This window comes from Chinchilla lanigera, unplaced genomic scaffold (assembly GCF_000276665.1).
Source record: "Chinchilla lanigera isolate Chin_1 unplaced genomic scaffold, ChiLan1.0 scaffold00033, whole genome shotgun sequence".
In the NCBI taxonomy this organism is placed as follows: Eukaryota; Metazoa; Chordata; class Mammalia; order Rodentia; family Chinchillidae; genus Chinchilla; species Chinchilla lanigera.
The window spans coordinates 12,144,301-12,161,126 of record NW_004955434.1 but is presented as its reverse complement, the minus strand read 5'-3'; the positions used below and the strand labels follow the sequence as shown (position 1 = coordinate 12,161,126).

The 16,826-nt window shown below is 35.7% G+C and overlaps 1 protein-coding gene across 10 annotated transcripts in view; it reads left to right on the top strand.

The window, feature by feature from the left end:
* Ptprd (protein tyrosine phosphatase, receptor type, D) overlaps positions 1 to 16,826 on the top strand; it is a 2,098,812-nt gene that overhangs the window by 1,971,510 nt on the left and 110,476 nt on the right. For 6 of the 10 annotated variants that reach the window (XM_013516335.1, XM_013516328.1, XM_013516331.1 and 3 more), the window contains 2 exons: positions 685 to 696; positions 13,617 to 13,729. In XM_013516335.1, the coding sequence (XP_013371789.1) occupies positions 685 to 696; positions 13,617 to 13,729 (125 nt within the window). The remainder of the gene's footprint in view (positions 1 to 684; positions 697 to 13,616; positions 13,730 to 16,826) is intronic. The other 4 variants (XM_013516333.1, XM_013516336.1, XM_013516337.1 and 1 more) reach the window with 1 other exon arrangement.

Genomic DNA, 16,826 nt, shown 5'->3' with positions numbered 1-16,826 from the left:
AGATTCATAATGATGAGTATTATATTTTTCAAAACTGAAAACGTGTTTAATCCTATATTGGAAAAAAAAAAGACTTATAGCTGCCTTACTTGTCAAAATATGCATGAAGCAATCCTTTCTACCACTTTATTAGCGTGTGTTATATTATTCAATTTTGTGAATTTTTATGCAGTTCAGAGCAATTTGTAGATATTTCATATCATTAGAGGAATAGTGCACATTTTAACTAGAGACTTTATATTTCAAATGAATGAATTTCTTTCATGAAATGCTGTTGTGTTTTCATTAAAAATATTTGTAGCTTTCTCATGGCATGTTTTATGAAAATCAAGTTATATCTATATCGTCAAACATCTCTGGGGATATGATTAATATTAGCAGTATTTCATAGCTGATGGATACAACTAAATGTGACTTTGGTACACACATACACACCTGCACTTGTGGACATGCACATACACAAATTCCTTATTGAGCAAGGTAATCTCATGTCCTCCATTTAATTAATGATTAGTGGCCTTGTAGTATTTTGAAACACTGTAATTTCTTAATGTGTGTCAGTTATGTGTCCTTGCTTTGTGCACTACTTTTTTTAAAATCTTGGTTGTCATGGTTACTCGTTACCATTGGCCAACTAACATTTAGCCTTTCTTTTTCTTTTTTTGCTGCATTAAAATGGAGCAGTAAACCTGACAGGTGAGGAATAGAGTCCAAAGCCCTTCCCTGGTCAGGAAGACCCTGATAGAATGTGGAGGTGCTAAAGAGATAAGGGTGGGGGCTGGATGTAAAAGTTCCTAACTGGCAAGTGGGAGATGGAGAGATGATTGATAATTTCGATATTAAAATGACTGAGGAAACTATTTTGTCTGTATGATAAAAAAGCAAACATATATTTATTTGAAGCCAAACTTGGAAGGTCATAAAATCAGTCTCTGAGTTTTGTTCGTGGGCAAGGTCAAATGAACATTTGTGTGTGTTAATGTTGTCTGCAGAGCAGAAATGTGAGGTGTCCCATAAGCCTTTTTGTTTTGTTTTGTTTTGTTTTTACTGAAGATCACTTTTCAAATTACATCACAGATCACTTCTTAATATAGGGATACTAGTATTTTCACAGCCCATAGATATTGATACCATTGCTTTAGTGAAAATTCTTACCTAGTACAGAATTATTAGCCATGTCCTCCAGCCTTAAATAATAATACCAATCATAATACTAGCTAAGATAGACTGTACAATAATTGAGTCATTCCTCCAAACTAATTTCCAACTTTTAACCTCTATAACTGCATAAACTTATGTATATCTATATAAACATATATAGATATGGAAATATACAAATGCACATATAAATTCATGGTTAAACAAAGGAAGAATTCTCAGAAATCCTCTGCCCCTACATCCCCACGATCCTCAGTGAGGAGGTCCCTAAACCAACAGCAGTGCCGTCAGCATCTGGGGAACCCAATAGAAATACAAATACTGAAGCTCCATCTGAAAGCTACAGAATCAGAAACCTGAGGTGTAGAGCCCATGGGCTGTATTTAGCGAGCTGTCCCATGTGGGTGTCTCATGCGCACTCAAATGTGAGAACTGCTTTACATTGTACTTCCCAAAATTATTTGACACTGGCCCGAGAGCCACACATTCAATAACAGGCATCTTGAAATCTCTGTGATGATTTCTGATTGTGTGTACAGCACTAGTTACCATTAATCCAGCTTTTTAAAAAAAACAAGGAAAATTATGTTCTGGCTGAAAAACAAATCTTAAACACTTTGAGGCCAATTAATGTATTATAAATATAACTCACATCACAACCCTGTCCACATTTTACAGCTTAATCACTACCTTCTCATTGTGTTAGGATGAGAGAGTTGGTCCAAAATTACCATATCATCTTCTAGTCCTCTATTTTATAAGCACAGGAATTCAGAACAGTGTTTGTAGTGGACACATATCCAATAGTGGCATTCCAGGATTGGAGATCACGTTCTTCATGGTATCAAAACTATGAAATGTATTTCTCTCAAAAGCTTTTCCCGGATGTCCAAGAGTCACTGCTCCAAGACAATAAATATAGTCTTCTACACAACCTCCCTTTGTTCTTTAGCCCCCCCATAGATAAGTAGAAAAAAACACCACTTGAGGTAGTAGCACTTTTTTATACACTGCTCACCTCTCAACGATGCATTATTAGCAGTTACTGACCTATCTGAAATGTCATGTGATCTTCCCCTTCTTTTCTACCACATGGTCCTTGTACCTGGCAGATACTGGACTTCTCAGAGCAAAAACAAAGTTGCACTAGGGTTTTATCATCCCCATAGGAAAACAATAGGAAGGCAAAAATTTGGAATCTGTTTCCAGTTAATATGTTTTTTGAGAATGATGGGGCCTGTGAAAGCTTATCAAGAAAATCTCACAACTTAAATTTTTGTTGGGTTATCTAGAGCATGATATGCTTTTTAATATTTTAGGTAGTGAATTCAGTGTTTAAAGGTCTTTGCCATTACTACCAATGAATACGGACTGTTCATCATCCACAGCTTTATTAGAAATCCTTTGGGGTTAGAAAAAATCATTCTAGTATATAAATGTTTAAAAATAATGTGATGAGAGTATATGCAGACAGAATTATCCATATTATAAGCCCAGCATGGTGATACATGTCTATAATCCCAGCACTCAGTAGACTGAGGCAGGAGGATTGCTCCAAGTTCAAGGCCAACCTGGAATATAAAGTGATAACTTGTCTCAAAACACCAATAAAATAGATCCATATTGTGATCATAAAAACTAAACTTAGGAGGGTAGAGGGAGTGAGCTGGTTTTCCTGGTTGACTAGGATTTTGAAAGTTCAAGGTCTTGGAGGTTATTTCCTTGAAGCAGATAGAGTGAGGGAGAAGTAATTTAATTAAATATGCAGACACCACTCCTACTTCATTACAAGGATGAATAGTACTTAATTTTAATCTTATACTCTGGCTTTTCTGAGAGGTATATCTTTACAAAATGTAAGATTTACAACTTTCCTGGTCCAAGAGAAATGGGCTGTATTTCTGTAGAGAGTGTTCTTTTCTAGCCCTCAGGCAAGGTGTCATCCAGCCTGGACTCTGGGAAAAGATGATAAGAAGGTTGATCCCCAATACATGGAAAACAGTAGTGGTCATCTTGCCCATGTAGTTCTACTTCTGGTTTTCATAGCCCTGAAAGGATGATAGTTTGGAAAAGGGGAAAGACATAACTTTTAGTCATTGGATCTGGCACATGAATAAGGAAGTGAATCTACACCTAATTCCGTGAAAGGGCCAAAGCCTGTGCAGGGCTGCTAGTAGTATTTGAAATGAGAGGACCAGCCATGGTTTCATGGGAGACTGATTGGCTAGTTGCACTTGGTGACATTTCATTAACCTATTTCAATTTTGCCTCTTTGGGGCAAAATGGATCTCACAGAGCTGTGGGGAAATAACCACAGCCTGAGCACAGTGAAGTTTTCCACTCTGAAAATGGTCATCATGTCTTTCCTTCATGTGCTCTTCTGAGCCCACCTCTCTCTTCTTTCTCATCTCTTTCTCACTAGCACTGCATCTTTTCTTTTTCTCTCTTTTTCATTTTTTACTCCATGTGGCTGGAGCTGCCAGTACCTTTGGCACATTTCAAAATCATTGCTCTGATTGGTAGTATGGCTTGGCAGTACATTCTGTCTATGGCTGTACCTGACAACCTTAGAAAGAAAAAGGAAATCCTGAGACAGGTTAATCCAGGCTACTGTACTTATAAAGCAAGGTGTCTAATAGGACTTACCCCACAAAATTCATTTCAGTGAGAATGTTCGCCAGAGGCACTGCACTTGAGCAAATCGAGTGCACATCTCTTTCACATCCATCTTCCCTTCATCCCCTGGTTAGTTTTATTTTATACAGATGAGCAGAGATGAAAAGAAAGGCTATTTAATAGGAGCCCTCCAGCTAACTATAGAATGACCTGGATGGCATTGATTGAGAGCCCATTGCCACAGCAAAAGTAATGAGTTGTACCACAGCCATGTGCAGGGTGGGGGTGGGAAAGATGGACCTGAGCACTTTGCAGCAGCCCTGTCCCAAAACAAGAATGCCTTTGCTTTGAGTACAGGTGAGGTGATAGGATTATGACTCCAACACAGAGGCTGCTGGAATCAGTATATTGAAAAATGCATAGACTGTAAAAGTCCATTGATAAAATCCACCATGCATACATGATGAAACCCTACAGAAAATAAGAAGAACATTATCTAAATCTGATAAAAAGCCATTTATAAACAGCCCACTGCCAACATAATACCAAATGGGGAAAAACTGAAAACTTTTCCTCTAGAATCAGGAACAACACAAGGGTGTCCACTATCACCACTCCTGTTCAATATAGTCCTCAAAACTTTGACCAGAGCAATCAAGGAAAAGAAAGAAAGAAAAGGGATATAGATAGAAAAGGATAAAGTCAAAAAATCATTATTTGCAGATGACATGACCCTCTACATATAAAACCCAAAAATTCCTACCAAAGGCTCCTAGAATTAACCAAATGAAGAAGTGCAGTAGTATACTATGCACAAAAATCAACAGCATTCATGTGCACAAGTTGTAAACTCACTGAGAAGGAAATTCTGAAAACAGTAACAGCAAGAAAAATTAAATAATGAGGAAGTAGCAACCAATTAACTTCCTTAACCAATTAGGTGGAAGACCTCTCCAACCAAAATTACATCAGTCTGAAAAGGGAAATTGAAGAGCTTATCAGAAAATGGAAAGATAAAACCTTTTCCTGGATAGGCAGAGCCAATATTGTCAAAATGGCCATACTTCCAAAACTGATACACATGTTTAACACAGTGTCAATCATAGTACCAACACAAGTCTTCACAGAACTAAAGAAAGTAATCTTAAAATTCATATAGAACCGAAAGAGACCTGGAATAGGAAAAAACAACCCTGGGTAACAAAAGCAAAGCAGAGTACATCACAATCCCAGATTAGACGTTATGCACCAATGCTATAGTGATAAAAATGGCATGGTACTGGCACAAAGACAGACATGCAAATCAGTGGAACAGAAGAGAGGAAGCAGAAACAACCCCAGGCAATGCCACTATTTGATATTTGACATAAAGGCCAAAGTATACCTGAAGGAAAGATTGCCTCTTTAATAAATGGTTCTGGGAAAATTAGATATCCACTTGCAGAAGACTGATTCTAGACCCATATCTCTCACCATTTACTAAATGAAAATCAAAGTGAATCAAAAACCTAAATGTTAAAACAAAACAATCTGCTGGAAAATCAAATATGTAAAACTTTTGAAAACAGGCATAACCCAGGGCTTTATGATGGAGCCCCAATGTCACAAAAATAGTGCTGAGGATCTGCAGATGGGATCATATTAAATTTAAAAAACCTTCACAGCAAAGGAAACAATCAACAGAATGAAAATACAACCTCCAGAATGGGAAAACATTTTGCCAGTTATTCATTGGGTAGAGGAATAACATCTGCAGTAAAAACTCAAAAAAATTAGACTCCCCATAAAAGGTGCAATCAAAAATGGACATCTGAAATGAATAGGCACTTCACAGCAGAAGAATTACAAATAACCAATAAACATGAAAAAATGTTCAAACATCTCTAGATGTTAGAGAAATATAAACTAAAACACTGAAATTCCACTTTACTCCAGAAATGGTGGTTAGTGTGTCATCAAGAAATCAGACTTGCCCCCCCCCCCCCCCCGCTGCATCGTGGACCCAGGAAGCTGCCCACAGGAAGAATTTAGAAGACTGGCTTCTCCATCCTTACATTAGAGCCACTAGATCACCAGAAAAATGACAGACCACCAGAAAAATGAGCCACACGGTAGGACACCAACTAAGGCACACACAAAACAGGTTATGATGAATGGGGAGGACTAGCAGGGTGGAAAAGTCCGAAGCAACATTAACAATACAAGCCAACAGGTGGTAAGTTAAGTGAACCAGCATTGTGTTTGGGGCCAAACCGCTTGAAACAGAAGCAGGCAGGTTTTGCCCTATTTCTTTCTTTTTATTTTATTATATTTTTGTTTTTATCTTTCTTTTCTTTTTCTTTTTTCTTATCTTTTTTTTTCTCCTTTTCTAAACATCAGGGGAGGAATCCACTCCCAGAACACTAATCCCATCCCCCAAACTCAGAGACCAAGTTCAGATAATATCTTTCTTACTCCTTTATTCTTTCTTTACTGTATTTTTCTCTAGTTTCCCAAAGCTTATGTGATCATCCTCTGGCCTCCAGCCTTGCTTCTACTTCCTTTTTAGTTATCTATTTTATCCACTATTCTTATTTAATTTCCCAACCACAGGTAAAACCACTGTACTAAGGGGAGACACGTAGCTGATAAGCTTCTAATTTATGATCAGTTATGTTATATAACTGTAGATATTGCTTTGATGGTTTAAGGTACAAAATTAATAGTTACCACATTTTGTCAGTTTCTAAACTGTGCTCAATGCTATTGCTAATTATACTACTTTAGTGGAAAGGACGGCATATCTTTGTAATCAGTTTGTTTTCCCTTATATAACAATACGGGGAAGTTCTGGTGTAATAACCTAATCACAGCCCTACACCAAAGTACTTTGGACTGAGCCAAACAGATACCAACATCCTATTCTTAATTAAGTGGGAAGGTAGAATCTTAGGACAGACACAAAACAAGATCCTCTTACACACAGAAAACATCCCTGAAGAGCAGACTTCTCCTAGAAAGACCTTGATAGTAGTGATATAGCTACCTACTACAAAAATTTACAAGGATGAGCACAGAAAACAAAATAAAAGTTTTTGAAATAGAAAATGATAAGATACAGAGGCCAAATGCAATTGCAGACCTCCAACCCATCCAGAAGAAGCCCAGGAGACATAGAGATAGAGGAAAATGGAAGACACACACCTGAAATACCTGAAATGATAGCAACCTAAGTAAAGAAATAAATCATGAGCCTATAAAGGCAATCAGATCAGACATAATCCCTCAGGTTAAAAAAAATTACTATTACCATTCATAAAGGAATTGCAGAGTAAACATACAGTACAGGTAGATTAAAAATAGATGATAGGAAAATGCTGGAAAGTGTACATGCTTAATATAGGAAAAAAGTGCAATCATGCAACATTCAAACAAATATACAGGAAAGTAAAAATTCCATTGAAAGGTGGCAAAACTGCTTAAAAGAAACTGAAGATGGACTATCAGATCTTGAAGACAGAATTGTGGCTAGCAATCACGAAAGGAAAGATCTCTTGAAAATAACAAGGGACTAACAAATAACAACTCAATAGCTACAAGATGATACAGAGAAAAATATAAGACTGATAGATGTCAATGAAAAAGCAGGAGTCAACACAAATGACATAAAAAATTGCAGAAATATTAGCAGAAAATTTCCCAAGCATGGGAAGAGAATCTGACATACAGTTAAGTGAGGCACATAGAACTCCAATTAGCCATAACCAAAATACATCTACACCTGGACATCCAATAATCAGGACCCTAAAATTTCACCACATGAACAGAATATTAAAATCAGTTAGAGGAAAGAAATGGATCCCCTGTAATAGAAAGTCCATTAGAATCACAACAAACTTCTCAACAAAAACCTTCAAGTCAAGAAGAGTTTGGAGTGAAGTATTTCAAGTCATGAAAGAAAATAACTTCCAACCCAGGTTGATGTACCCTGCAAAACTTTTCTTGAACAAAGAATAACTGAAGAAATTCTTGACCAACAAGCCAAGACTACAAAGGGTATTGAAAGATATTTTAGACAGAGGTAAAAATGACCATCATTCCAAGAACAATAGAAAGAAACCCCCAAGCTGGGCAGGAAGTTAAACACAGGGGAAAATCAGGGAAGCAACAGAAGGAAAATAACATGACAATGATAAGCCAATAGATATCACTTATAACTATTAATGTAAATCCCTTGATTCACCAATCAAAAGAAACAGACTAGCAGAATGGATCAAGAAACAAGATCCAACAATATGCTGTATAAAAGAAACATTTAACTCAAAAAGTAATTCATAGACTAAAAGTAAAAGGATGAAAAATAATTCTCTGTGCAACAGGAACCCACAAAAAAGCAGAGGTAGCTATTCTGTTTGCACCCTGTGAATTTCAAGAATGATCACAAGAGGTAAAGAACATCATTATATACTTGGTAGGGTAAAACTTCAAGAGGAGGAGATAACAGTCATAAATTTGTATGGTCCAAATAGGTGAGCACACAGCTGTATAAGACAAATATGAATAGATGTGAAAAATCAAATGAGCAATAACACAATTGTTAAGGGGGACCTTAACACCCCACTGTCACATACAGATCAACCAGATAGAAAGCAACAAAGAACTATCAGAACTGGACCAAACCTGTGAACAAATGGACTTAGTAGATGTTTACAAAGTGCTCCACCCAGGAACATCAGAATACACATTCTTCTCAGTGGCACATGAGATGTTCTCTGATTATACCATGTATGAGCCCATTGAACATGCTTAAGTAAATGCAAAAGATCAGTTCAACATACTGTAATGAAATTGGGAACTAATGGCAAAAGAAACCACAAATCTCCATAAACACAGGGAAATTAAATAACCAATGGGTCACAGATGAAATTAAAGAAGAAATTAAACAATATCTACAATTGAACAAAAATACAGATACAATGCACCAGAACCTGTAGGAATGTAATGAAAGCAGTCCTAAGAGGGAAATTTGTAGCAGTGAATTATCACATCATGGAAACAGAGGTAGCACAAATAAACAACCTAATGTTTCACCTCAAGCTTCTAGAACCCAAAGCCCATAGAAGGGAGGAAATTATAAAGATCATAGCAAAAATTAATGCAACTGAAGCTAAGAAAACAAAACAAAGAATTAATGAATTGAAGAGTTGTTTCTTTGAAAGAATAAATAAAATTGATAAACCCTTAGTCAACCTTATCAAAAAAGAAAAGACTCAAATTCATGCAATGAGTAAAGAAAGGGGTGGCATCACTACAGATCCTGTGGAAATTTAGATCATAAGTACCTACTTTGAAAATCTTTACTCTCATAGGTTGGAAGACATAAAAGATATGGACAGATTCCTAGATATGTATGAATTACCAAAGCTGACTCAAGAAGATATAAAAATTCTCAATAACCCTATATCAGTCAATAAAACTGAAAATGTATTTTAAAATATACCACCAAATAAAAGCCCAGTCCTGATGGATTTGCAGATGAATTCTACAAGAAATTTAGAGATTTAGTTACAATACTTCTCAGACTGTTTAATGAAATTGAAAGAGCAGCAACTCTCCCTAACTCATTCCTAAAGGCAAGTATTACCCTGATACAAAAGCCAGAAAAAGACTCAACTAAAAAGAGAACTACAGGCCAGTCTCCCTAATGAATGTAGATATAAAAATCTCCAATAGGATACTAGCAAACAGAATACAGCAAATCATCAAGATTATACACTATGACCAAGTGGGAGTCATCCTAGGAATGTAGGGATGGTTCAAGATAACCAAATCAATATATGTAACTCGCATATCAACAAAGCCAAAGACAGATATCACATAATCATCTCATTAGATGTAGAGAAAGCTTTTGTTGAAGTTCAACACTCATTCATAATTAAAACCCTAAAGAAAAACAGAATAGATTGTCTTTATCTCAATCTGATAAAAGCCATCTATGACAAACCAACAGCCAGCATCATACTAAGCAGAAAAAAAAAAAGCTTTCACTCTGAAATCAAGAGGAAGATAAGGATGTCCACTATCACCATTTCTATTCAATATACTTCTGGAAACTCTGACCAGAACAACTAGACAAGAAGAGAAATAAAAGGAATAAGGATAAGAAAGGAAGAAGTTAAATTATTATTATTCACAGATGACAAAATAGTCTACATAGAAGATGCCAAAAACTCCACTAAAAGACTTCTAGATTTAATAACCAAATTCAGTAACATAGCTAGGTACAAATCCATAGCTTTCCTTTACACAAATAGCAAACTCACTGAGAGAGAAATTAGGGAAACCACACCCTTCACAATATGATCTAAAAAATGAATTACTTGGGAATCTATCTAACAAAGTTAGCAAAAGTTCTATATTGAAAATTACAGTTCTCTGACAAAGGAAATTGAAGAGGAAAAATGGAAAGAAAGTGGAAAGATATACCTTGTCATTTATAGAAAGAACAAGCATAGTGAAAATGTCCAAACTCAAGAAACTGTTACGTAAATTTAATGCAATCTCAATAGAAATCATTCGCATAGCTCAGAGAACTAGAGAAAACATTACTAAAATTCATTTGGCAACAGAAGAGACCTAGAATAGCAAAGGCAAACCTGGCCAACAAGGCAAGGCAGGAAGTATCACAACCCCTGACTTTAAATTATGCTGCAAACCTACTGCAATAAAATCAGCATTATACTGGCAAGAAGAAAGTCATGAGGATCACTGGAACAGATTAGAAGGTACAGACAGAACTCCAAACATACTCAGCCACCTTGTCTTTGATAAAGGTGCCAAACATGTTCACTGGAAGAAAGACAGCCTCTGTAATGAATGGTGCTGGAAAAACCAGCTCTCTACATGCTGAAGACTAAAACTAGACCCATAATTAACACTATGCACTAAACTAAAGTCAAAATGAATTGAAGATATAAATATTGAAACAGTAACACTAAATCTACTGGAAGAGAAAGTAGGTAGAATTCTTGAATATGTAGGTGTAGGTAGAGAGTTCATGAACCAAACCCAGACTACATGGGAATTACTTCAAAGAATCAGTAACTGAGATTTCTTCTTATTAAATTTCTATCTAGAACATAGAAAGAATTGAAAAAAATCAAATCCCCCCAAATCAAAGACCCAATCCAACAATGGGCATCTAGGATGAATACACCCCTCCCAGATGATGAAATACAAAGGGCAAACATTTAAAAATGTTAAATGAACACCACTGGTCATTCAAGCAATGCAAGTTGAAACAACACTGAGATTCCATCTCACTCCAGAAAGAATGGCTATCATCAAGAAATCCACCTATAACTAATGCTGGAGGGGCTATGGTGAAAAAGGAACCCTTCTCCCCTGTTGGTAGGAGTGCAGACTGGTGCACGCCCTATTGAAATCAGTATGGACATTCTGCAAAAAGCTTGGATTAGAGGTCCCATTCAACCCAGCTATTCCCCTTTCGGGTAGCTTCCCGGAAAAATTAAAAACATCGAACAAGAGTGATATATGTGCACCCATGTTTATAACACCACAGTTAGTAATAGCTAAGTCTTGGAAATAACCCAAATGCCCAACAAGTACAGAATGGATAAAAAAGTTGTGGTTTATTTTATACAATAGAATACTACTCATCCATAAAGGAGGGTGAATTGGAGACTTTTATAGGTAAATGGTTGTAACTTGAGACCATACTCATAAGTTAAATAACTCAGACTCATGTGTAAAAATTACATTGTCTCCCTCTCTTTTAGAAACTAAAAGAGTAAATAAAGTATAAAATGCACAATAGATATTGTAAAGTGGAAAGAAACTGTTCAAAAGGAAAAATGAACTAGGATGGGTGAAAGGGGAAAAGACAGTAGGGAAATGAGAAAAAAAATACACATCAATTATATATTAGCATATCTTAGTTCATTAAAAAGGAAAGTTTGTGCTAATATCAACTGGAAACATTTTTATGTCCATATCTCACACCCTGAGCAACTATTCTAATGATAATGACATCTAATGTATTAACTATTGTTATTCTTCTATTATTTTGTTATGAATTTTTGTTTTACCTTCTTTCCATAAAAAAAAGAAATCGAATAATAACAAGTATTGATGAGGCTGGGAGTGAGAGAGAAGCCCTTCTACATTGTGGGTGGGAATATAAACTAGCACAACCCTTATGGAAATAAGAATTGATGTTCTTCAAAAAACTAAACCTACAAATTGCATTTAATGCAGCTATTCTCCTTCTAGTGATTTTCTCAAAAAGGTTAGAATCATCATGTTACATTGATACTTATATTGCATGTTTATAACAGCACAATTTAGAATAGCTCAGTCTTAGATATGACCTACATGCCCATCAAGATGTGAGTGGATAATAAAAATGTCATATATTATATACAGTGGAGTACTGTTTCTAGAGAGATAAACATGAGCCATTTTAGATAAATAGGTGTAACTGGAAACTTAGTAATAAATGAAATAAATCAAATACACAAGCTTAAGTATCATGTGATTTGTCTTACATGAAAACTCCAAACATAAAGAGTAAAATAAAAGATAGATCAGTAGGAAGTAGGGAGATCTTTCTCAAATGGGAAAGTGAGCAAAAACTTGAGAGAGAGGAGAGAAAGGGGAGGGAGAAAATGGGATAAAAATAATTGACAAACAAATGGAAATAGAGTGTTTGCAATTGGAAAGGGAACCAAGGTATTACAGGAGCAAGAAGGAGTAGGAGGGGTGGGAGACAAAACTGAATTCAGATGTGGTAGGTAAATTTACCAGCTCCCCAGGATAAATGCAATCATTATGTACTGTAAACATGTACTAATAAAATAATGAAAAGGATTGCATTTGTTAAAGGGGTTTTTAATCTCATTCAGCCTAGAAGAAGATAGTTATTTGGACTCAAAGAAATACAGAACAATAAAGAAATCTTATGATATTTCTTTCTTAGAAAATTGTTAAAATGACATTAAGACCATTTAAGCACGTGCATTTAATGAAGCACATTAAAAACATGATAAAGATGATTCTCTGAAAAATCATATTTGAAAAATCATCTTTATAACAAGACACCACTAATGGTACACTCAATAATCAGAAGAGTTGGACTGCACATAGGGAGAAATTACTTTTTCCCTGAACATTCTGTGATTGACTGTCATTAACAAGCTATTACCTACAAATAGCTCAACACCACCAGAGATAGTCAACACTTTTTTTCCTTCCAATTTGAAAGAAAAAAGAGATGTTGATCTTGTGTGGCCCGAATTCTCCTTGTAGGTATTAGGGTAGCTTAATATCTTAGAAGTATTATTTATCTCAATGGAAAATTCAATATATCCCATCCTATAGTCACCAATTATATATTCTGAAAAAGAGGAAAAGTACAGAAATAGCCATTCAGCTTGAGGCTAGGTAGTCTTTTTGGTACCAACAATATTAGGATCAGCTACTACAAGCGCACTATCCTATTCTTCACAAGTAGAACTAGTAGATAAGAAAGAATTACTGAACAAGAATATGTGCACACCTTACCAACACCCCTTTAGAGCCAAAAGACAGAGATATTGAATTACTTAATCCTAGAGCTGAAGGAAGACTTTAAGATCATCCACTTACATAAAAAAAATTTAGCTATGAAGAGCTACTGTAGGCTAAGAGGAAAACCACCCTATACAAGGTCATAAACCTAGGTGATTAAAAGTTTTGAAACTGAACACTTGATGGTTGAAGATGATGGCTGTGTTTTTAAAAGTATGTTTTAATTCTTTTTTAACATGTGTTTCAATTCTTAAATTTTAATTTTCTCCCCATAGGAAGAGGGCCGAGTCTGAGTCTAGAAAGAGCAGTATACCGAACAGTAAGGAGGTTCCCTCACACCATCCAACAGACCCCGTAGAACTGAGGCGCCTTAACTTTCAAACACCAGGTAAGAGTCCTGACTCACTTGTCCCTGATGCATCTGTCTCTCGCAGTGTAACGGCCCCGTTGGTACTGTTTTGAGAGATGAATATATCGGCTTATTTTGAATCATTTTTTCATCCTGTTGTTTTATTTTAATATTGTTGAGACTCATCCAAGAGTAAGTCTGAAAGAAAATTAAGTTCTTTATGCAAATCTGAAGTGGGATAGGGAAAAGAAAAACATGTAATTCTCCTTCAAATTTTGGAAGAACTGTAGTCCTTGTGAAAATATTTGCCATTTTTATGGACTTAACACAGTTTATTATTTTCAGTGACATCAATTTGGAGAGATTTTGCTTCCTCAAAAAGTGAATGCATGAGTGAAACGATGAATGTAGACATCATCCATCCCACTGGAAAAGCATAGCTTTGTTCTATATTTCCCTATTTGTGTTTATGGTTCTCTGAAATTTTGACAAAAGGGATGGAGGGAAGAAAGGAAAGACAGAGGAAGGGAGAAAAGAAAAGGAAGAAGAGGCAAAATCACATTTTAAATTATTGCTTATACTATATGTCACCAATTCAGAGTTTTTACTGGGAGACAGTTGAAGGGACTGAGATATGAAAAAATGTGTATTTGTCTTAAAGAACATTAAGTGCTTCAACAGAGGAAAAACATTATTTTTCCTGAGGGGATTTTGCTTAATACCAGTACTCCAAGTCTAAATCTCTTTTATTTTCTTTCAATGAAAGTTTGTTTATACCAAGTGATTGTCAAGTAATAAATAATAACTAGAGCTAAAATTGCACAGCTGACCAACACTACCTTAATAACTTATGATAACAGTCATGGTAAAGACCTGATATAAGAAATCTTTCACACAGAACTTTGCTTGTAGTTTTGTATCCCAAATTTTTGGCAAGTTTCTTTAGTATTGAATGAATATTCTAACTCCCTGTATGATACACTATAGGTTTATTAAACTATCCATTCTCAGTGAATTGCTTATAATTGGAAATACATAATTTATTGTGTTTAGCATATTGTGTCTTTTACACATAAATTTGTTGTGGTAACAAATGTTGAACTGAATGAAATGCTCAGCATTTTCAAAGTGGCTGTACTGTACAATCGTGATTGTGGGTTTAAAAAAAGTATAATTTAAATGATGTTAGAACTTTTAAATTTGTTTTTCAGAAGGCAAAATTACCTTCATAAGCATAAAAGGTAGAGTAAATTTCCATATAGCCAAATATCTTTGTGTACATTTTAGAGGCTAAAAAAGAACCCTATAATCCTGTGCTCGAAAGTTGAACAAGTTCAAGAGATTCTCTGGGATCACTGTAGTTCTTGGATGCTCCATGTTGAATTGCCTTCTCGATGGTCCTGTAAGGCACCTTAATTTGTAATAATGTACAGTAGTAAATCTGCCTAATTTGCTACCCTTTTAAATAAGAGTATATTGACTAATTCAAGATAAAGCCAACTTGTTAGTAATGGGCCCGGGAATTTATGTACTTTTCATACAGGTTAACTTACTGTATAAAAGACAAAAATGCCAAAGCAATTGTGTTCAATGTCATTCTTTGCCTTCCTTGCCTCATCACCTGCCTCATCACATTTAAGAAATAGAGAGGATGGTCATATTTTTCAGTAGTCTTTTCAATGCTGTGCTGCAGTACTGCTGTATTAAGCAATCTGTGTTGGAAACTTGGTCTTCCAGCAGAGCCAGAAGCACAGTCAAGGGGATGAGCAGGTGGGAAATGTAGCCCCAAAAGAGCCAATCGAACTGGGACCCCTCGACTCCTGTAGTAACAACAGAGAAAGCTTCCAGGCATAGATGGGAAGCACGGATGAGAACTATGTAGAAGAGACTGTTACCAGGGCAAAGGTGAATGTTAGTGCCTGAATAGGAATGGTGTTTCCAAGGGATTTCTGTCTCAAGTACTTCTCACTTTCAAGGGTAATTTTTCAAATATGGAGAACCCAATAATTCTATTAAGAATTTCTTTTTCTAATGTGTGTGGGAATACTAGATCCATTTATAGAGAGAACATATTAAATTCAAATAAATCACTTGGAAGGAAGACGAATGTTGTCATCGAAGTGGCATTCATTCACTCATGATCATTGAAATCACTAGTGATTTCACAGAATTAAAATGGGGAGAGGAATATGTAAGAAGGCACTATTTAGCTACTTACCACCAGATGGATAATGGAATAAAGTGGACAAGTGAATAAGAGGAGAAAGGAGACACTGTAGAGGAAGAGAATAGAAAAGGAGAAACTGTCCAAAGGTCTGAACACAACTGCACACCTGGGAAGCATTGTGCTATGCCCTTGAGCTGTGATGAGCAATCCATTTAAGCTTGATTTGTTGAGGCAGCCCTTTCCTCCCGAGCCCTATGGTGTGGCCTGCTGTCCTGAAAATTTGACCAGTTTTCAAAGGAAATAAACTCAGCTGTTAATGTGAAATTCACAGAGATGTGACCATTTGCTTCACCTAGCGTGGATTCCAGCCAGTGGCTGTGAATTACCTTAATTATTTGCCACTATGATAAGAGCAGAGGGTGGGATTGTTAACCAAGTAACCTTTTTGTGCTGTTTTCTTCTTTATTTATTCACAAAGAACCAAGGGCGACATAATAAAATGATCCTTTTTTTTCAGGTCCTATGTAGCTGGTGCTTTAATTCTACTTAATTTTTATATTTTAAGTTATTTGTATTTCCCTATGTGAAATATTTTATATATGTCAGATCTATGACTATATAATTACTTATCCCCAAACATTATAACAGTTGAGAATATTTAATAATGCTATGCATAAATAGGAACTTAATATTCCATGTTCATATAAAGTCTCTTGATGAAGTAAGAAACTTGTGATTTATATACCAGGCCAGAACAGAACTTGCCAGTGCAAGCAAATTGATTCCCATTCCTGATGAGTCTGTTGCGAATGATAAAATACCAAACAAACATGGCCATTTGAAGTGCAGCCAACCTTTCAGATGGCAAAGGAAGCACATTGCTTAGTTCACTGATCACATAAATTCTACTTTCCTTAAAAAAATATGAAGGAAAGATTCATTTATTCTTTTTTTTTTTTTTTTTTTTTT